At 43.8% G+C, this 21,892-nt stretch overlaps 1 protein-coding gene across 1 annotated transcript in view; it reads left to right on the plus strand.

Annotated features, from left to right (window-relative positions):
- Window positions 1-21,892, plus strand: part of CLCN4 (chloride voltage-gated channel 4) — a 79,235-nt gene that overhangs the window by 25,326 nt on the left and 32,017 nt on the right. The window contains exons 2-5 of the mRNA XM_005592942.4: window positions 1,344-1,498; window positions 3,820-3,919; window positions 11,333-11,520; window positions 14,385-14,507. Coding sequence (XP_005592999.1) covers window positions 1,355-1,498; window positions 3,820-3,919; window positions 11,333-11,520; window positions 14,385-14,507 — 555 coding nt within the window. The 5' untranslated portion in view covers window positions 1,344-1,354. The remainder of the gene's footprint in view (window positions 1-1,343; window positions 1,499-3,819; window positions 3,920-11,332; window positions 11,521-14,384; window positions 14,508-21,892) is intronic.

Here is a 21,892-nt window from a genome sequence, read left to right on the forward strand (position 1 = left end):
GTGCAATCTGAGATCAGGCTGTGATGGTGGGAGAATATGGGAGATGATGTTGGTTCACTCGCGATTGTTTTCCAGGTGAGGGGAGCTGGAATAGTGGGAGTGGAATTATTATCTTGGACAGGAAAGGAAGATACATTCACCTGTGCTACTGCCCTGGCCGCAGGAGCCCTTTTGACTGCATTTTAAAACATTAAAAATGAGCATCTGTCCTGGAGCTCCCTGCCCAGGGCAGTGTGCCACCAGCTTCTCATGGTTCTTGGCTCGTGGCAGGTTGTCCCACCTCCCTTGTCCAGCTCCAGGGTGGCCCCATTCACACAGAGGGCTCCTGCCATCTGCAGATTGCCTGGGCTCCCACCAGCTCATTAAAGTCTTGCCAGCATTTTCACTGTGCCGTTGGAGTACATTTTGAATATCCATGATGACATTCACATAGGCTGCCTGCCTGAGTGGTCTGCTTTGTCTCCCATGGGAACCAATTATTGGTTTGATTACCATTATTTTCATTTAAACCCTATTTGCCCCTCCAGCCCTGTCATTTGGACACCTTGCTTTTGCAGAATGTGAGGTTTTCTAGGAATGTATATAATTGATCTTCATTTGCAGATTCCATATTTGCAAATTTGCCTACTGGCTAAAATGTATGTGTAGCCCCCAGATCAATACTCATGGAGCTTTCGAGGTTGTTCATAGATATGTGTGTGTGTAGAGCGACAAAAAGTGTCAGCAGTGCCCGTTCCTCGCTGAGGTCTGAGAGGGCGATGCTCTGCCTTACTGCTTCCACTCTCCTCCTGTCAACAAGGGTCCTTTTCGTGTTCCATTTAGTGCCATGTTTTTCACAGTTTTGTGCTTTTTTTTTTGTTGGTAATTTTGCTGTTTAAAATGGCCCTGCAATGCAGTGCTGGGAAGCTGTCTGGTGTTCCTGAGCGTGAGAGGGCTGTGACTTGTTTTATGGAGAAGCCTCGTTCAGGCATGAGTGGTAATGCTGCTGGCTGTGAGGTCAATGTTAAACAATATCTATTAAATAGAGTGTCTTTAAACAGAAGTACATAAACAAGGTACAGCTTGATTGTTTGATGAAAATGTGACCAAAGATTTTGCAGGAACCTAACCCTGTATTATCTTGGGAACAGTAGTAGTATTCAGTAATTCAGTGTTTGAGGTGACTTTATAGAGCATAACCTCCACGAATCATGAGAATTGACTGTGTATATATTTCATTACAGCACAGATGCCTGTGCTGAAATAATTTTTCTTATGTAAGAAAATAGGGTACACGGACTATTCTTCTGTCATGTCCGTGGCGTGTCCTGCTCACATCTTTAATGACTGGTTTTCTTGCCCAGGTGTAATTAGCATGGTCAATGCGGGAGTGATGAGTGGCTCTGGAAACCTGATGGATTTCCTCGATGAGCCGTTCCCTGACGTGGGGACATATGAGGACTTCCACACCATCGACTGGCTAAGGGAAAAGTCACGGGACACCGACAGACACAGGAAGGTAAGTGGCATTCTGAAAGGACACACTGCAAATGGCTAAGCCATGCTTTCATTCAGAAGTTACTGAGCTGCAGCTTAGGTCCACGTATGTGTCATGTGCTGGGTTAGGGTCTAAAGAGGAAAAGAGCCAGTGGGAGGAGCAGATATATTGGCAGATCATTGTATTAGCAGGACTTTTGGGCAGGACGATGTGTCATATGGAGGGAGTGTGGTGTGGAGGAGAGGGAGGGGACTTTGCAGGTGCCATTTCTGGACTCTGTTTCTCATCCATGAGGATGGAAGCAATTATGCCTGAAGAGGAAATGAGATTATGTGTATATGAAAGGACATATGACAGTGCCTGGTGTCTAGTTGGCAATCAGTATATATTTTAATGAACCACAATGGTTATCTGTCAAGTGCTGTGGGATCATTTAGGTTCAGTTAGGGAAGGGTTTTTCAGCAAGGGTAACATTTCAGTTGGGTCTTGGATGACTAAGATTTTGCTAGGCAGAGGAAGGGCAAGAATTCTAAACATCAGGAATGCCCCCCTTTTTTAAGTCACAGAGGCATGAAGGAATGTGGTGTATCTGGGCAATTCGGGGAGCTCCGATGATCTGGTTGAGTATTCCTGCAGGGGGAGGGATGGGGATGAGTGTGGAAATGGAGGCAGCAGGGCCATGTGGGGGAACGGCCATGCTGGCGGTGGAGAGGAGTTTGTATTTCATGCTGAAAGCCACAGAAGACAATAAAGATGCGCTGCAAAGGGAGAAACAGGAAGCTTGGAAATGAGTTCAGGAGACTGAAGGCAGTGATGTGCAGGTGGAGAGAGGGGATCAGGATTGAGAGGTATTCTGAGGCGCCACGGACAGGATTCAGGGGAGGTGCTGGGTCCAGGAGGAGAGTGGGGTCACAGAACACCAGGCTGTGGCCTGAAGAGGATGATGCCTTTGATGCCTAGAGGAAGCAAGGGGGGACTGGCAGACTGCCGGGGAGGCCAGTGAGTTCTGTGTAGATGCGTTGGTTTGAGCTGTGCTGCGGACGGGTGATCACAGGTGGCGAGAACTCTGTGGTTCAGGGGTGAAGGAAGGGCCGGGGGAAGAATGAGGTCCTTGTGTGCAAGTGGAGGCTGAAGCTTTAGAAGCAGCCACAGTGGCCTGGGTGTGCAGAGAGAGAAGGGAGGAGGCGGTGCCCAGAGTTACCAGGTCCAGGGGAGGCAGATGGAGAGCCCGTGACAAGAGGGGAGCCCGCCAAGAGCAGTCTCCTGTGAATGGAGAGGGTGTTGTGTAGGGGCCTGCTCACAAGGTCACCCTCTATGGAGAGGTCAGGTAGGAGGCAAGCCAGCGGCATGGTGGCTGGCGGTGAGGGGAGAGCTGTTTCAGATGAGGGTGAGGAGTGACATGGACAGTGTGACTGTGTCACGTCACCTCACAAGGGCTGGCACGAAAGGAGGAGGGGAATGTGTAGGGAGCCAGGCTTAGTCATGAAGATGTTGCAGCCTGTTGGCTCTAGGGTGCAAGAATGTGGGGTCGAGGCAGTCTGCCCTCTAGAGCACAGCTCAGCAGACTGTGGCCCACCAGCCAAAGCCAGCTGGCACCTCGTTTTGTAAATAAAGTTTTATTGGAATTCAGCAATGCCCATCCACTTCCGTATTTTTATGGCTCCTTTTGTACTATAGTGGCAGGGTTGAGGAATTGCAACAGAGACCATTTGGCCCACAAAGCCCAAAATATTTACTCTCTTGTCCTTTACAGAAAACTTTTCCCCACCACTGCTCTAAAAGGCTATGAGGGAATGATGATCTCAGAGGAGCATATGATTCTGTTAGCACAGGGAGGTGTGTATAGCTATGTCCATCTGCTATGGCAAACGTGATCTATACCAGCTAATTCTAAGTTCATGCTGCTAAAATTTAACCTTGAAAACAAAAGGAGGAGATGAACCCTGTGTTGAAGAGGCTTTTTAATGAAACTTAGCAATGTGAGTTAAGATAGTAATGCATATTCAGAATGAAGACACCGAACCAACGTCCCCCTTCAGCATGGCTTTTAAATTATCAAAGATCAAATCACATTTAGTATGTTTTTTAATTAAGTGAATTCTTTGCGTGTGTGCTCAAATTCTTTGGAGACTATTGTGGCATCTTTATAGCTCTATGAACTAGAAAGCTCATCTTACCATTGCGGCATGTAACTGAAAGAATCACGTCAGTGGGAATTTAGCTGCTTGATGACATTCATTTTATTTTCTTAATTACCCTGTTTCCTGAGGAAACAGTTTCAAGGAAAAAAGCATGAATTTGAAAACGCATTCAGATCAGCTACTGTATCTGCTTTGTTCTAGATCACCAGCAAGAGCAAGGAGTCCATATGGGAGTTCATCAAGAGTCTGCTGGATGCCTGGTCAGGATGGGTGGTGATGCTGCTCATTGGCCTGCTGGCGGGTACGTGGATGGGCATATGGCACTCCCGTGGGAAGCTACAGAGGCCAAAACCTCAAAACACGAACCTCTGGGAGATTTGGAATATGGCATGTGTTGCTTTTACCGCCGTGGGAGGGATGTATTACTTGAAATATCTAAGGGCAAAATCATGACTGTATATTTAACCTAAAATCCATCATCAATAAGGCATGCCCAAGGCATGAGCTCAGGTACAGGCATCTGGAGAGCTGTGATGATAGAGCTGGTGGCCTTTCCACACAGAGCAGTTTTCTGACTATACCAGATTTGACTGAAAACACACATTTTTTTGGAAATGGTCTTGTTCCGTTGCCCAGGCTGGAGGGCAGTGGCATGATGCCAGTTCACTGCAGCCTCTACCTCCCAGGGTTGAGCGATCCTCCCACCTCAGCCTCCTGAGTAGCCAGGACCACAGGCATGCGCCACTATGCTCAGCTTATTTTTGTTATTTTTTTCGTAGAGATGGGGTCTCACTATGTTGCTCAGGCTGGTCTCAAACTCCTGGGCTCAAATCATCCTCCTGCCTCAGCCAAAGTGTTGGGATTACAGGTGTGAGCCACTGAGCCCAGCCAAGCACACATTTTATATTTGATTGTTCTTGATTATGTAGACGGCAGCAAAATCAGGGACTGTATTATCTTCGATAAGAAAACGTCATATGAGATTGCCTTTTGCTACTACTGGTAGGTTCTGGGATGAACTGGAAACATCCTGCAATAGTCAGCACCACGCTAGACACCCACAGGAGCTGAGGCAGGCCCAGGGGCCTCCATCAACCTGACCCTCGGGGACTCTGCATCTTTCCTTTTTAGAATCCCAACGCCATGTTTGCGAGCAGTAGATGTTTCCAGAGTAAATGGATGTTATCTGGAGGGGAAACCCATCTTTTTAATATCAAATGCACCAGCCCTTCCTGGAAATTGTTTCCTAAAACTTATGTCCTTTTAGGAGATTGTGAAGGTTAATGTCTAAGAATAAAAAATTTGGCATGATGAAGAGGTTTCCTTAATAAAAATCCCCTGCATATAACAACATAATAGTTATGGTTAGAGAACAGATCAGGAATTGACTATAACACAGGCAGAATATATGTAGTAAGTGGTCTAAGAAGGACAGAACACGAATGGGGCACAGATAAGTTTTGTGATTCCAGGGGCTTTCAGTTTCCAGGTGATCTTAGTTTATTCCATAGATCATCGTAGGAGGGGCTTGGTTTCCAGGGAAGGGCTCTACCTTCCTCACCTGCCTCAGCATCCCATAAAGAGCTAAGAGGAATGCTCGGAGGGGGAGCCCTTTCCTACTAGTCACAGATGCTGTCTGTGCATTTCTCCAAGCCTGTCCTTCCTTTCCCAGTGGCATTTCCCGTCATGTACTGGCAGCAGCCAGGGCAGGAAATTAGACTTCATTGTCACAAGGTATTGGACAACCAATTTTGTCTGACTGCTTCTGTGAAGGCGTTTGAAGGTGGGCCGGGTGGGAGTTTGCTATGAATTTTGATGTTCTTATTTAGAGTAGATTGATAAAACCTTATAGTGTGTCATTTTTCTTGGCTCGTAGGAAGGAGAAATAAATAGGGTAAATGAAGAAACTCAGAATAGGAATAAATGTTCTGATAATGGCACAGCTTAGATTTATTGACTGACCTAGGAGCCCAGTTGGGCTGACTTTAATCTGATTTTGACCAGCTGGCTTTATTATCCACTTGATTTCCATCAGCTCTTTCACGAGGGGGAACTAGAAACAGTATGCTGCTGCACGGGCTTCACTTCAACAGTATCTCTGGAGAGGACCTCAGGCTTGAACACAGCCTGCCCCTCCCCTCTGTGATTGTAAGGTGCAGCCAGGGGTGAGCACCGCTGGCCAAAGGAGAGCCCGTGGGCACATCAGCCAGGGAATACATGGGAGGGTGAGAATGGGGTGATGCTGAAAATGAAGGGGCTACAGGATTCTTTTGATTTGGATGCACTTTGAAGGGACAGCCAGAGAGCCATGTCCCACTCACTTCCCCCTTCCTCCCTGGACTAACAGTGGAGAGGACCCGGGGTCTCACTGCCTGGCCGGCTGCCCCCTCACTGGCTACTGTCTTGGGACTCCCTTCATGGGTAGGTCCGCGGCATCTCCGCAGATGCTTATCAGAAGTCACCGCTAGATGTCACTGTTGGACCACGAAAGAAAGCTGAGGCCTGCTGAAGCGCAGTCAGCACCAGAATCAGCAAGGAAGATTGGGTGTGCAGTTAGGGGGTTGTGAATGAATGAATAATGATGAAACTTGGGGTAATCATCGCGTTTGCTCCTGGATATCTGCACAGGACCCTCCCATCTTCTTCACCTTCTTCTTCAAATACTGCACGATGTCACTTATATGTGGAGTCTAAAAAAAAACCAGTGTCATAGAAACAGAGTACAAAGGTGGCTCCTAGAGGGAGGGGTGGGGACAGGACGGGAAAAGAGATGTTGATCAGAGGGTTTAAGTTTCAGTTAGACTGGAGGAATAAGCTTTAGTGAGCTGTCGCATTGCATGGTGACCACAGTTAATAATCATGTATTGTATATTTCAAAATTGCTGAAAGAGTAGACTTTCATAATCTCACCACAGAAATAAACTGGGGAGGTGATTTGGTTGGTGCGAACGTAATTGTGGTTTTTGTCATTAAAATAACGACATGATCGAATCTTTAATTAGCTCGATCAAGTCTTTCTATAATGTATACATAGATCAAAACATGACATTGATATACACAATTATTATGTGTCAGTTTTAAAAAGTTAAAAAATCAGGATAATGAGCTCTCTGCCTTTGTTTTATGGAAAAACAAAGAACTATGGATAGTTCTAAATTTGACATTACCGGACCCTGTGGAAAGACCTCATGAAATACTAAATATTATGGTTCTTGCGTGCTGTTGCTAGGGGGCAGTGTTTACTTAGCTGACTCTGCAAACTAGCATTAAGCGGAACCAAGCTTGCATCCAGGATTTCATGATCTGGAGAAAATACTTTGAGCATGTAGGATTTCTTTTCATTGGGTTTCAGTTTCCAACTTTAAATCAAGAAATAGTTTTCACAATTCCACAAGGTATATGTACTTCAAAACATCATGTTGCACACGATTAAAACATACAATGTTATGTGTCCATTTTAAAATGAAAGAATAAATCAGGAAATAGCTAATGATATCTCTAACTTAATGAGACTAATTATATATATTTTTATATTTGGAATCAAGTATTTCATTATTGAATTGCATGTTTAAAAATTTCAAACCTGTGTCTGATATTTAAAATTTTAAAAACAATAAAATTACATCCCTCCCTCTCTAGGGCTCACCCCCCTCACCTGCTGTATGAGTGTATATATGTATGTATGTAAAGCTTTATTGAAATATAACCCACATACCATACAATGCACCCATTTAAAGTATACAATTTAGTGGTTTTTAATGTATCACAGAGTTGTACAACCATCACCATGGTCGATTTTAGAATAATTTTATCATCCCCAAAAGAACAATTATACCCTTTAGCTATCAAGTGCCTGCTCCCCAACCATCCTCCTTCCAGCCCTAAGTCCACTGTTAACCTGCTTTCTATCTCTATGGATTTGCCTATTCTGGGCATTTCATCTAAATGGAATCATACACTATATGGTCTTTGTAATTAACTTCTTCCACTCAGCATAATATGTTCAAAGTTTGTCCATATTGTAGCGTGTGTCTGTACTGTATTCCTTTTCACTGCCAAGTACCATTCCATTGTATGGATAGATCACATGTTGTTTATCCACTTATCCATTGATGGATATTTGAGTTGTTTCTACTTTGTGGCTATTTTGAATAATGCTGCTATGAACATTTTTATACAAGTGTTTGTGTGCATGGATGTTTTTATTTCTCTTGGGTATATGCCTAGGAATAGAATTGGTTGGTCAAATGGTAACTCTGTGTTTAACTTTTTGAGGAACCATGAGACTGTTTTCCGAGGCACTGTACCTTTGTAGTGCACTATATTTTCTCTCTAGTACTTAGCACCTTTTTGGTTTTTTTGAGACATGGTCTGGTTCTGGTGCCATCATGGTTCGTTACAGACTGGGCTTGAGCAATCCACCTGCCTCAGACTCCTGAGTAGCTGGGACTATAGGCGCGTGCCACCATATCTGGTTAATTTTTTTTTTTTTTTTTTTTTTTTGTAGAGACAGGATCTTGTCATGCTGTTCAGGCTGGTCCTGAACTCCTGGCCTCAAACGATTTGTCCACTTTGGCCTTCCAAAGTGCTGGGACTACTGGCATAAGCCACTGCACCTGGCCCTTATACCTTTTAACAGAGCCTTTAATATACTTATTTTGTCCAGTGTCCTGTCCCAGGTACAGTTCCACAAAGGCAGGGACTTGGGTCTACTCTTTTCACTGCCGTATTCCCAAGATATGGACGAGTAACTGGCATATAGTAGGTACATGTTCAGTAACTATCCCTTGAATGAATGAATGGACCTGAGTTTTCTGATCTTTTCATTCATTTATTTATTGCAATCTTTTATTTAACATGGATATATAGTGCCAACTATGCACCTGATGTGGATATAACAACGGACAAGACAGATAGGGTCCTTGACCACTTAGAGTGGACACAGGGTCTGGATGCCAGGCATGACCCCCACTGTGGTATGAAAACCAGACAATGAAACCTTTTTTACCCACCACTTATAGACTAGTGGAAGTACACACACACACACACGCATGCATGCATGCACACACACACACAGAGAAATAGAAAGAGAGCTAATTGTGATATCAGCATGTGAGAGGTGTGGTGATAAGGAAGGACAGGCAGCCACAGGAATGCCAGGGAAGTACACCTAACCCAGACTTAGGAAGTCAGGAAAGACTTCCCAAAGGAGGTGATATAAATGCTGGAATCTGGATGGTAAGTAGGAGTCTGACGGGAGGGGAGGGCAGTGCTTGCTGAGATGGTGCAGAGAGGAGAGCGCGGCACATTCCAGGAACATGGAGTGGGCAGGGTGTGTGGAGTTAGTGAGGGAAAGAGATGAAGCTGGAGAGATCTGAGGGGCCAGCTGTCAGGGTGGGTGACCTGTTGAGGATTTGGGTGTTCTCCCAAGAATAATGGGTAACCATGGCAGGGCTTTCCATAAGGGAGTGGCATGGGTCAGTCTATTTGGAAAGCCTGTTGACCACAGTGTGGAGAAGCCATGAATGGGGCAGGACTGAGGCCAGAGACCAGAGAGGAGGCTCCTGCAGCAGTCCAGCCAGCAATGACTTCAACACGGTGATCTGAAAGACAGCCAGAGTGGGGATGGGGGTAAGTGCAGTGATTCAAGAGAGATTTCAGAGGTGGAGCTGCTGGGATATGGGGATTGCCTGGAAGGGGGTTGCTTTCCCAGTTTTCTAGTTTGCACAGTAGTGTGCCTGGATGGTGGGTTCCTCTCCCAGCTGGGACAAAGCTGAGGCTGGGAGGAGGATGCTTCAGTTCAGTGTTGGATGGCGGTGGGTTGAAGTGGAGATACCTAGTAGACCCAAGAAGGCAAATAGACTTGTGTTCTTTAACAATGCCCATTCATTGGCTTTGACTGCCTAGGGCTCTGCTACAAAGATTTGGGAAGGTAAGTCCACAAGTGTGTGTCACGATTGATTAGTGATGTCTGTCATGGGTATGTCAAAAGAATTGTGAAGGGGAATCCAATAGAGTGTGCTATTATTGATTGGTGATGTTTGCTGTGGGCATTGGAAGCTGACGGCTGGGCTATGTAGTGATTGGCTCTGTAATAGGCAGTGGGTTCTATGTGCTTGGAAAAGCATAGCTTGAGATGTACATTTTTACCTAATGGTAAATAGAAGGATGTGAATAAGGTTGCCAGGGTTGAGAGCATAGTGTAAAAAGAGAAAAGGGTTTAGGGTGAAGCTTTGAGGAAATGGCCTTTTAGAAGTTGGGTGGAGGAGTCAGAAAGATCCTAGGAGGCAGAGCAAACCAGAGAGTGAGGAGAAAAGCAGGAGAGCATGATGTGGAAGCCAAGGGAAGAGGTGTTTCTAGAAGGGTGGAGTGGTCAACAGAGTCAGATGATGCTGAGAGCTCTGGAACTGGGATCAGCAAACTTTTTCTGCAAGAGGCCAGAGAGTCAATATTTTCAGGTTTGTGGCCCATGTGGTTTCTGTCTCAGCTCTTCAGTTCTGCCACTGTAGCATGAAGGCAGCCACAGAGTGCATGTAATTGAATGGTGTGGCTGTGCTCCAATAAAACTTTATTTACAAAAACAGGCTGTGGTCCAGATTTGGCCTGTGGGCTGTAGTTTGTGGATCCTGTTCTAGAGGAATGAGCTAAGGCCATTGCCTTAGCTGCATGGGAATCTCCTGGTAGATTGAGGGGATGGACTGGGCCAAGGGAAGGAAAGAGATTGGATGGTGACTAGAGGGGAAAGTGGAACCAGGGAGGGTTTTTTTTTAAATGTTTAAATGCTGATGGCAAGGAGAGGAAGAGGTTGAAGATACAGGAGAAAGAAAGGGGGAATGGGAAGAACGAGGCCCCAAGGAGGAAGGATATGTAGAGCTGAGGTGGGCGGCATCCGATGCAACACCAGGAGAAGAGAAGGGAGGGGTGAATGCTGATGCCAGGTGTGGATGCTTTCAGTGAGGATGTGGATGCAGAACCAATCCTGTATTAACGATGCAGTGAAAAGGCTGAAAAATGAAGATGCTTGAAAACATTCTCTGCCTTTGTGAGAGATGAGAATGCGTTATTCTGGAAAGAGACCCAAGGCCGCCTTTTGTTATCCATTCAACTGCACGTTCCGTTTTCCCCCATTTCTATTGGCTTTTAAAGTAGTTATTTAGTTTTATAGACCCTTAATTCTTTATAATTTAAATAATGTGGAGAGTTTTAATAAACAGGATTTTCCCGAGTTTGGTTCTCATTTGGTGACAAAACCTTACTCATTCATGATGTGAGGCCGTCGTAGTTGTTATGAGTCCATTTTGTCTGAATTATCATGTTTCCCTGAGAAATATTAATGTGTGTGGTTCTAGGATCCTGCCCCAGAAGCTACTGAGGGAGTTCTGTCTTTTACGGTGTAAATACCCAATGTCAAAAACTTGGAAAGGGAAGAATTGGGAAAGTTGCTTGTCTCCCTCTCCTACCCAGTTTAAGCTACTGAGCCTTTTGTATTTCTCATTGGGCTTGTGCTGCCTTGCCCATACCATAAATGTTCAAGCGCTGCAAGGTTAATGAAAGAAGCTTCCTATGTAAGTGACAGTCCCATTGCAAGTTTATTGCCTGCTCTGGAATCTGGGCCATCATTGCTGATGTGCCCCTGCCTGGCCGCCGTGTTGCACCTGGTCTCATTCTTGTTGCATCATGGGGTGATTCCTCTTTGTGGCTCGTGTTCTTCCAGGCACCTTGGCTGGGGTCATCGATCTCGCTGTGGACTGGATGACGGACCTGAAGGAGGGGGTCTGCCTGTCTGCTTTCTGGTATAGCCATGAGCAGTGTTGCTGGACTTCTAACGAGACCACTTTTGAGGACAGAGACAAATGTCCCCTGTGGCAGAAATGGTCGGAGCTGCTGGTGAACCAGTCAGAGGTGGGTATTTGGGCAGGGTCCTGGCTGGGGACCCCTGCCATTCCACACGTGCTTGGGAATGCTGCTGGGAGATTTGTGAATGTCTGTGATTTCACCTTCAGGTGCCTGCTCTGAAGTTCGTGGCTTAACACTAGGATGACTGGCTTTTTCTAGCTCTAATGCTACCACTCAAATTTCACTTATAAAACCCTTCCCCACTGTTTCATGTGCACAATGCATACATATATATATATGTATATATGCATTGTATATTAAAGTATATATACTTTAAGCCTCATATTTGGCTTTATTTTGTTATATTTGGCTTATTTTTTCTTACCGAAAGTGGTTTGCTGATCATGCTGAAGAAATAAGGTTGACTTTTATATCTTCTAATTGAGAAGAATGTAGCTTTTTAAGTTATCCTTTTAAAAAAAAACAGCTTTAGTGAGAAATTCACAGTTCATATTGTTCACCCATTTAAAGTGTATGATTTAATGCTTGTAGTATATTCAGATTTGCAGCCATTACCACAATCTAATTTTAGAACGTTTTCGTCATCCTTTCCAAAACTCTGTCTCCATTAGCAGTCAGTCTCATGTCCCCCAACCTGCCAGCTCTGAGCAACCACTAATCTACCTTTTGTCTCTCTAGATTTGCCTCTTCTGGACATTTCATGTAAATGAAATCGTACAATGTGTGGACTTTGTGTCTGGCTTCTTCCACCTAGCCTCATGTTTCCAGGTTTCTTCCTATTGTAGCATGAACCATTACTTCATTCTTTTTTTATGGCCGAATAATATTCTGTTGTATGAATGGACCACATTTTATTTATCCATTTGTTGGTTGCTTTTGCTTTTTGGCTATGATGAGTGATGTTGCTATGAACATTTCTGTACAGGTTTTTGTTTCATTTCTCTCGAGTACATATCTGAGAGTGGAGTTGCTGGATCAGATGGTTACTCTATGTTTAACCTTTGGAGCAGCTGCCAGACTGTTTTCCAAAGTGGCTGTACCATTTTACATTCCCACCAGCAGTGTATGAGACTTCCAATTTGTCCACCTTCCTGTCAACACTTGCTATTATATGTTTTTGATTATAGCCATCTTAGTGGTTATGAAGTGGCATCTCATTGTGCTTTCAGTCATCTTCTATTGCATTTTATGACCACATTATAAAGGATGTTCTGGGCCTTCTGTAAAGAGAATGCCCTAGGCACAGGAGATAATAGTGGTGAACCACAGACCCATAGCATTTAGTGCTTCAGATCTTTATTAAAATCTTGGTTCAGGAAAGAGTTAACTTCTAACCCATTTCAGTGGTTACCACCATGACTATGGGTTATTGAAGGATCAGAAAGCCATGTGAGGGGGAACCAGGTTGCCAAGCTTCACATTAGGGGTAATGTGAGGATCTCTCAAGCTAGAACTAATCTTGCAAGATATATGTAATCTATTTATGGATCTCCTCCCTTCCCCACTTTTTTTTTTTTTTTTTTTTTGCCTGACTGACTTACCACAGCTGAAGACATTTGGAATGCACTTTGCCATTTTTGCGAAACCTCTTTCTCAGTGGAATTGAAAATTAATTCCTTCAAATCTCAGAAGTAGACAGGGATCTTGAAATCTCACACGTTCTCAGTGTTCTCCATTACTTCCAAAAAGAAATTCTCTACTTGGGTTGATGGGAGCGGGCAGACAGAATTGGCTGTGCGCCATATTTTTATTCTTCTCTCCTACTTGCAATGTGTGTTTTGGGGAAATACGGCCATCCATCTTTTCAGCTGTTTTTAAGATTTATACTTTGATTCGAAGAATTACCTTTAGTAAGAGTGAGAGTTATTTTTAGCCTCCAAAAAAGTACATATTTAAGTGGGTGAAAGGTATTTCTTAGTCCGATTTCTCACTGCATAGGGTGTGAATAGATGTGCTTGTAAAGGCCAGAGTGGTCTCTTGGAACATGTTTTTGCATTTAATAGGCACACATGTGGCTGTCCATGGCCTGACTTGTAGGTGACCTCTCTTTCCTGCCCCCCTTACTTAAGTAATCCAGATGGTGGCACGAAGCTGAGGCCTAGAGAGTGTGGTCTGTACCTAGCAGACCAGGCCCTTCATGCATAGGACCCCAGACTGTGTGTTTGGTTCAGAAAACTTTCTCCGTACATCAGATAATTTGGAATAAATTGTTCAATGAATTATTCTGAAAGTGATCATGTTTTTCTTCTCTGATAGTGCCTGTCAAATGTTGGTGCACGTAGAACCTCCCGGAGGGCTTGTTAAAACACATTTATCTGGGCCCCAGCCGGGACTGTCTGGTGTCTGGTTCAGCAGTTCTGGGGTGAGGCCTGAGAGTCTGCATGTCTCATAAGCTGCTGATGTGGCTGGACCACGGACCCCACCTTGAGTAGCAGTATTCTAAAATACAGGCCCGACCCGTATTCATTGGCAGTGCGGGTGCTTGCTGTGGTTGGGTGTGGCCTTAATGAAAGCTAAGAGAGACCAAGCCACCACAGACAAGAAAAAACTAATCTGCCAGGGTCTCGGAGGCAGGATTTTCCGTGTCACACCTTTGATTAACTCTATGCAAGTGGTGATTAAAACCAAGCATCATCCACAGTTTCCATTACTGCTGAGCCTTTCCCCTGTAGAAGGCGCGTGTAAACAGCTCCCGGAGAAACACCTGCTGTTCTGTTTGTGTGTGCTGACTGTAGCAATAGCAACAGCTGATAAACCTACGCTGGCCTTTTGGTTTATACAGGATGGGGACCAAACCTGCCCAATCCCGTCAAAGCTTTTGTTGTGAAGACAGATGGGGAGGGGTTGAGTCTGTTGCTCAGGTCAGCTGTGGCTAATGTTTCCTTTTTTGTTTTGTGTCTGTTGTCTAGGGTGCCAGTGCTTACATTCTGAATTACTTAATGTACATCCTATGGGCGCTGCTGTTTGCATTTTTGGCTGTCTCCCTGGTGCGTGTATTTGCACCATATGCCTGTGGCTCTGGCATACCAGAGGTGAGTCCTGGCTGAATTTTTTGTACCAATAATACGAATAGCAAATTCTTCTGTAGCACTGTCGTGCCAAGCACAGTTCCAAGCATTTTACTTCTATTAACTCATTAAGCTTCACAATAAGACTATGAGGTAAGTACTATTATTCTGCATTTGATAGTTGACAAAACTAAAGCACAGAGAGGTTAAGTAACTTGCCCCAGGTAACCAAGCTGGTAAGCTGTGAGTTGAACCCAGCGTTCTGACTTTAGGATTTATACACTATCTTCAAGATTTCTGTGCTATTTCTTCTCAGATGATAAAAGCCTTGTCTTTGTAAACCAGGCATAACTCTTAAAGCCTGTGGAATCAGAGTTCATTAACCACACACATAAACGTGCTGTACTAACTCATCAGTGCATCTGTGATGTAATGTGAGAGACAATAGTGGAGGTTTATTGCTGTGAAAGTTCGCTGATGATGAAACCTCTCTTGCCACATTTTGCTCTTCTGGTGGCAAGCTAATAGCAATCTTTTAAAAACCTGAATGCTGCCTTTAGTACATGCACTCTGAACGTACCCCCGTGAATTTAGAGTTTTTATAAATAGTTTTCAGCGCTTTCATGTAACCAAAGTATGAGGAAAGTGACCTCACCGATTAAGGGGAACTTGAAACCTATGAGGACCTACTGGGCAGAATCATGATAATTGAGCTGATTCCCGAAAAGCCCAGATGATGGAAATTTAGCCAGAAGTAATTTTAAAAGTTCCGGTATTATCGCTCTGATCCATGCAGTTCAGTTCTCCTTCGGGTTGATGCCTTAGCAATGCCCACGGGCAGTGGGCTCGAGAGTTTGAAGATGTATTTGTGGGCCGAGTATGGCAGTAAATCCACACCCTTTGGGAGGACCCTCCAGCCCTGACAGTGGTCCAGGCAGTTTGCAGAAAGGGCTGAAGTCCTGAAAAGACAGTCAGAGGCAAAATTCAACATGGTCTTGTTTCAGGAAAGATAGAAAAAAGAAGTCTTAATATGTCATGCTGAATTTTTGATGGTTGATGTTAACATACTGCTTCAGGAACCTGAAAAATAAGCTGTGTTACCATCCTATTTTCTCAGCGCAGCCAGTTCTGCTATAATGTGACATACACATTCCTAAAAATCTCCATGCCATGCAAAATCACACAACAGAAACCACAGGGCTTTCTGGGGAACATGAATTAGGGGCACAATACACAAAACTTCATCACTGACACGTATGACAAAAAGAGGAACCTAGTAAAAACAGGAGCCCAGTTGTATACATTAAGTGGCTAAGAAATATGTAAATACCGTAATAAATATGTCACTTTCTGCGAAGAACTTGAAGTTTGCTTGTGGAAGTGGGTGTCAGAAGAGCTGCGACTTATGCGTTGCTGTGAAAGGCATAAGGAAGGTTATCTATCTGAAGTTGTAGGGGAAGTTGAGACAGCAGGCATAGATGGGCATGGCACCCTGGCATATGTGTGAAGTGGTAGATGTTTGACTCATGTGTATTTTGTGTTTTCCTACATGATTGGGTGCAATTTTCTGCATTTATCTGGTATTTCTCCTGGAGGAAATGTGCATAAATAGACATAAAATTTGCACTATGCTCAAATTCCTCCCTAACATGAGTGGCATTGGAACAAATTTGCGTTTTCTTTTTCCTTTCCTTTTCTTTTCTTTTTCCTTTTTTTTTTTTTCTTGTTTTTGAGACAGAGTCTCGTTCTGTTGCCCAGGCTAGAGTGCAGTGGTGCAATCTTGGCTCAGTGCAACCTCCGTTTCCCAGGTTCAAGCGATTCTCATGCCTCAGCCCCCCAAGTAGCTGGGGTTGCAGATGTGCACCACCATGTCTGGCTAATTTTTTTTTTTTGTCTTTTTTTAAGTAGAGATGGGGTTTCACCATGTTGGCCTAGCCTCATGTGATCTATCCACCTCGGCCTCCTAAAGTGTTGGGATTACAGGCATGAGCCGCCACGCCTGGCCTTCTTTATTGTTTTATTATTTTCTTATATAGAGACGAGGTCTCACTCTATTGCCCGGGTTGGTCTCAAATTCCTGGGCTTAAGTGATCCTCCCACCTCAGCCTCCTGTGGAGCTGGGACTGCAGGCTTGTGCCCCCGTGCCCAACTAATTTTTGTATTTTTTGTAGGGCTTTGCCATGTTGCCCAGGCTGGTCTTGAAATCCTGGGCTCAAGCAATCCTCCTGCCTTGGCCTCCCAAAGTGCTAGGATTACAGTCGTGAGCTACAGTGCTTGAGGCAAATTTGCATTTTCCAACCAAGTGTCATAATAGAGCTGACTGTATTTTATTTGATGTCTAAAGCATCTCAGTTTGCGATCCCACTACCTAACAGTAGCCATTTTTGACTCAAGCATTTTGCAAATAAGGAGATGGCCAATGGGGAATTGGTGGAAAATAGAAGCAGTAAGAGGTATGCTGGGTAGTCCCATCTCTCCCTTCCAAGAACTGTAGATGTGTGGCTCAGCTGGTGTCCTTATAGATAGGGAGTTCGAACATGAGTTCTATCTTTGAAGGGCTGGCTGGACTTTATCATCGTCTAAATTGGGCATTTTATTGGTGAGAGCTGAACTCAGAAGGAGTAAAATACTGAGTTGAGGATTTTTTTTTTCTTTCTTTCTTTCTTTTTTTTGAGACAAGGTCTCACTCTGTTGCCCAGGCTGGAGTGCAGTGGCGTGATCACAGCTCACTGAAGCTTTGAACTCCCAGGTTCGGGCAGCCCTCCTGCCTCAGCCTCCCGAGTAGCTGAGACTATAGGTGTGCATCATCATACCTGGCTAATTTTTGTACTTTTTATAAAGGTGGGGTTTTGCCATGTTGCCCAGACGGGTCTCAAACTCCTGGGCTTAAGTGATCCACCTGCCTTGGCCTCCCAAAGTGCTGGGATTACAGGCGTGAGCCACTGTACCTAGCCTAGCGTTTGTTTCTTATGTGACAATAGTACCAGCGATACATAGACATGGATGAAATTAAAAAATGTGATGTTAAGTGAAAAAGCAAGTTTTACAAGGATAAAGTAGGATTGATAGAATGTCTATAAACAACTAAAATGAAAAAACATACGTTCTAAAACTATAAAGAAAGGGGAGAAATGGTAGGAAGTGGTGAGGGGAAGGAGGAAGGTTCCACTGGGCAGGCAAACACGAGGTAGCCACTCTTGTTTCTTAAACTTGGTAGTGGGCACATGGGTACTCGTTTTATTAATATTCTTTTAACTCTATATAAGTGTGTGATAGATTCATTTCTCTATTTCCTAAATAGTTCATAAAAATCTTTTAAAGAACTTTCAGGAACCAAATGGAGGTATGACTCAGCAGTAGCAAAGTCTTCCCTGTTGCTGTAGTAGAGCTGGAAATTCTTAACCTAAGGATGGAGTATTTTTCCCAGTTCTCGAGGAGAGGGGCAGAGTAAAAAGTAAATGTAAATAAATAATTCATGGGTAAAAAGAATCTCCTGCCAGTCAACACCCAACTAAATATGGAAACTGACTTCAGTTGAGACATGAAGCTGTTCTTCATTCATTCTAGCAAAGATATTGACTGAGCTATTTGGAAAATATGTTTATCATTGTCTGAGGTGATCTGCTATAAGCTGCTATATGGCACGCTGTGTAAGAATGAACTTTGAATGTGATGCACTTATGTACATTTAAAAAATTGCTTATCCTCCCTAGCATAGCATTTGCTTCCAAAACATTTTGATTACTTAGAGTGAAAAATTCTTTTGGAAACATTTTTTAAAATGCAAATTTAGGCCAGGTATGGGGGCTCATGCCTGTAATCCCAGCTACTTGGGAGGCTGAGGTGGGAGGATTGCTTGGGGCCAGGAGTTTGAGGCTGCAGTAAACTATGATTGCACCACTGCACTCCAGCCCGGACAACAGAACAATACCTTGTTTCTAAAAAAGAAAAAAAGAAGCAAATTTACAGAAGGGCTTTTATTTTCCTATGTAATAAATGCTCTCCATAGAATTTCTATAAAACACATTTAAATGTGAATACTTGCCTATAATTCCAGCACTTTGAGAGGCCAAGGTGGGAAGATTGCTTGAGCCCAGCAGTTCAAGACCAGCCTGGGCAATGTAGTGAGACCTCATCTCTACAAAAGTAAAAATAAGTGGCGGGGTGCAGTGGCTCACACCTGTAATCCCAGCACTTTGGGAGGCTGAGGTGGGAGGATCACTTGAGGCCAGAAGTTTGAGACCAGCCTGGCCAACATGGCAAAACCCCTTCTCTACTAAAAGTACAAAAATTAGCCGGCGTGGTGGCACGTGCCTGTAATCCCAGCTACTCGAGAGGTTGAGGCATGAGAATCACTTGAACCTGGGAGGTGGAGGTTACAGTGAGCTGAGATCACACCACTGCACTCCAGTCTGGGTGATAGAGCAAGACTCTGTCTCAAAAAAAAAAAAACCGGTTTGGTGGTGCACACCTGTAGTCCCAGCTACTCTGGGGACTGAGGTGAGATGATTACTTGAGCCGAGGAAATTGAGACTACAGTGCTACAGTGAGCTGTGATTGTGCCACTGTACTCCAGCCTGGGTGATAGAGTCAGACCCTGCCTCAAAAAAAAAAAAAAAAAAAAAAAAAAAAAAAAAAAGAAAAGAAAAAAAGTGAATACTCAGCTTTTGTTGCACGTGGGACTTGAGAGATAACTGGGTAAGGGTGTCCTCTTACTTCCTTTTGTCAGTAGAACCACTGTCATGTCAACTATATGAGAAATCATACCCTCTCAGAACTTACTCTGTGTTGATGTTTCAGTTTATTAAAAGACATAAAACATAAACACTCTTACAAATATTTATTTATCGGAAAGAGTTCTGGTTTTCAGGTTAACACCACCAAGTCACAAATCTGCTGCAGTACATCTCATTAAAGTCCTGCTTGCTTCAGTCTATATGAATTCAATTTAAAGCAAGTGATTGGATTTTGCCATCAACTGGGAATGAATTTATCTTCTTTAGTCCCTAATTTGATCATGAGAATTTTATAAAATCATTTTAGAGAATTACAAAATACCTATTACATTGTTCAATTCACCACATGTCATGGCTGGCAAAGGCTCAGGTAATTTAGATGCTTGTAATTTTCTAAATGGTATTACGCTTTTAAACTATACCCTGGGGTCCAAATCTACATTAACTAACTGACAAAAAATTATAGATAATTTTATTTGAGGCAACACAAAAGGGCAGGATTGTGGCAGGCGTAATAAAACATCCCTTAAATAAAGGGATCTGAGATCCCAGAGCACGGGCTCAATTAAGCTAACGACCACTAGTTAAGGACGGGTGTAACCACCACTAGTTTGTCTGCCACGAGTTCAAGGCTAGTTCAGGAAACACCATCTGACTATATAGCTAGGAGACCTCGCACGTGTTCTGTAGGAAGGAGCTCGCTGAGTCCTTCGGGGCACATACACACTCTTGGATGAGCTCACTTCATGACCCGCCCCAAATCGCCCAAGGTGACATGATGCTCAGTAGAAGGACTTGGTGAAAGAACAAAGAGTGTTTCAGGGCTGTCCCTTAAATACTGTATTGAGAAATGAGGAATGTCTGTGCCGCTCTTTTCAGGAATCAAGCAGTGCTCTCCACCTGGGCTGCATTTTAGCGTCACCTACGGAGGCTGTAAAAATCCTCATACCCTGGATGGACCTCAGACCAATTATATCAAATCTCTGGGGTGAGAGCCAGTCTGCAGTGTTTTCTAATTCCCCAGGTGACTCTGATGAGTGCCAAGGTTGAGGATGACTATAGTAGCTATTTGAGAAATTGATTACTTGACAGAGCAATGCCCATAAGGAGGTGTTTTGAAGTTACATAAATAACAGTGACAAGAGATAACCTTGTCCCATTATGTATTACATAATGGGAAAACCAGAAATTGACTGCAGATTTCATTGACTGATTCACTTGGTGTCTAATTAATCTGTGATTACAGGTTTGTAAGTTGCTAACTCAGCAGTAAACATTCACTCCATTTCAGCCAATTGGGGGAGTGATTGGAGGTAGAAAAATTGTTTGATCATTAATGATGCTTCTATATCTAAGAGAATACCATTTTGGCCGGGGAGAGGCCCTTGGTGTATGAAGTTAATCACTGAGATAGGCACCCAGTTGAATTCTAAAAGCATTAGGCAAAGACTCAAGTGAACCTTTAGGAAGAAAGCCATTATTTGGTATTTATAAAACGCAGCAGGTCTGGAAATGGAGCAAGATAACACTCCCTATAGTCGAAGTCCTTTACAATAAAAGAGGGTAGGATTTGATAGAAGAGAAGGGGTCATGATGGATTCAAACATCTTTACATCCCTCAAACATGTGTTCTTGGAATGTTGAGCGTCTTCTTCTTTTTCTACCATTGTATTAAGAATGTTTTCAAGCACACAGAAAAGTTGAAAGAATTGGACAGTAAAAATTCATTAATTCATCGCCTCCAGCAGGGGTTGGCAAACTTTTCCTATTAGAGAAAGAGAGTCAATATATTAGGCCTTGGAGGCCAAGGGGCAAGATGGAGCAACTATTCTCACCAGAAGGCTAGTAGTCTTTTTTTTTTTTTTTTCTTTTTAACATACTACTTTTAAAAATGTTAAAACTATACTTAGCTCATGGATCATACAAAAATAGGTAGTGGGCCAGATATGGACCACAGGCTATAGTTTGTCAACCCCTGACCTAAAGTTCAACTGTCATTTTGCTCTTGTAGGGGCAAACAATTTTTAACGGGTTTGCGGCTGGGCCTGTGAATTAAATTGACATGTAAGACAGATCAACGGGAGAAAAGCATACATGTTTATTTAATGAATTTTACATGACATAGGAACCTTCATAAGGAGTGAAGAACCAAAGATGAAGTTAGGGTTGAATACTCATGTGCTGAATTGGACGAGTAGTAATCTATGAAAGTGTGACAAGGCAGAGGAGCCTGGGCTAGGGGAGTTAGCTGGGTGAAGTGGCCAGGAGGATGAGGGTTAGTCTAACAAGGTTGGTTCATGCAGATTTCCCTCAGCCTCAATTTCCTGTCTTTGACGATGAGAATGATGCTTCCTTCTAGTATGGGGAGGGCGTCTTTCACGTGGGAATTTCATCTCCTGCGTTTAAGAAACAGAATGGGACAGGTGCAATGGCTCACGCCTGTAATCCCAGCACTTTGGGAGGCCGAGGCGGGTGGATCACGAGGTCAGGAGATCAAGACCGTCCGGGCTAACACGGTGAAACCCCGTCTCTACTAAAAGTACAAAAAATTAGCCAGGCGTGATGGTGGGCGCCTGTAGTCCCAGCTACTTGGGAGACTGAGACAGGAGAATGGCGTGAACCCAGGAGGCGGAGCTTGCAGTAAGCTGAGATCGCACCACTGCACTCCAGCCT

The sequence above is a fragment of the Macaca fascicularis genome, chromosome X, assembly GCF_037993035.2.
Source record: "Macaca fascicularis isolate 582-1 chromosome X, T2T-MFA8v1.1".
NCBI lineage: Eukaryota > Metazoa > Chordata > Mammalia > Primates > Cercopithecidae > Macaca > Macaca fascicularis.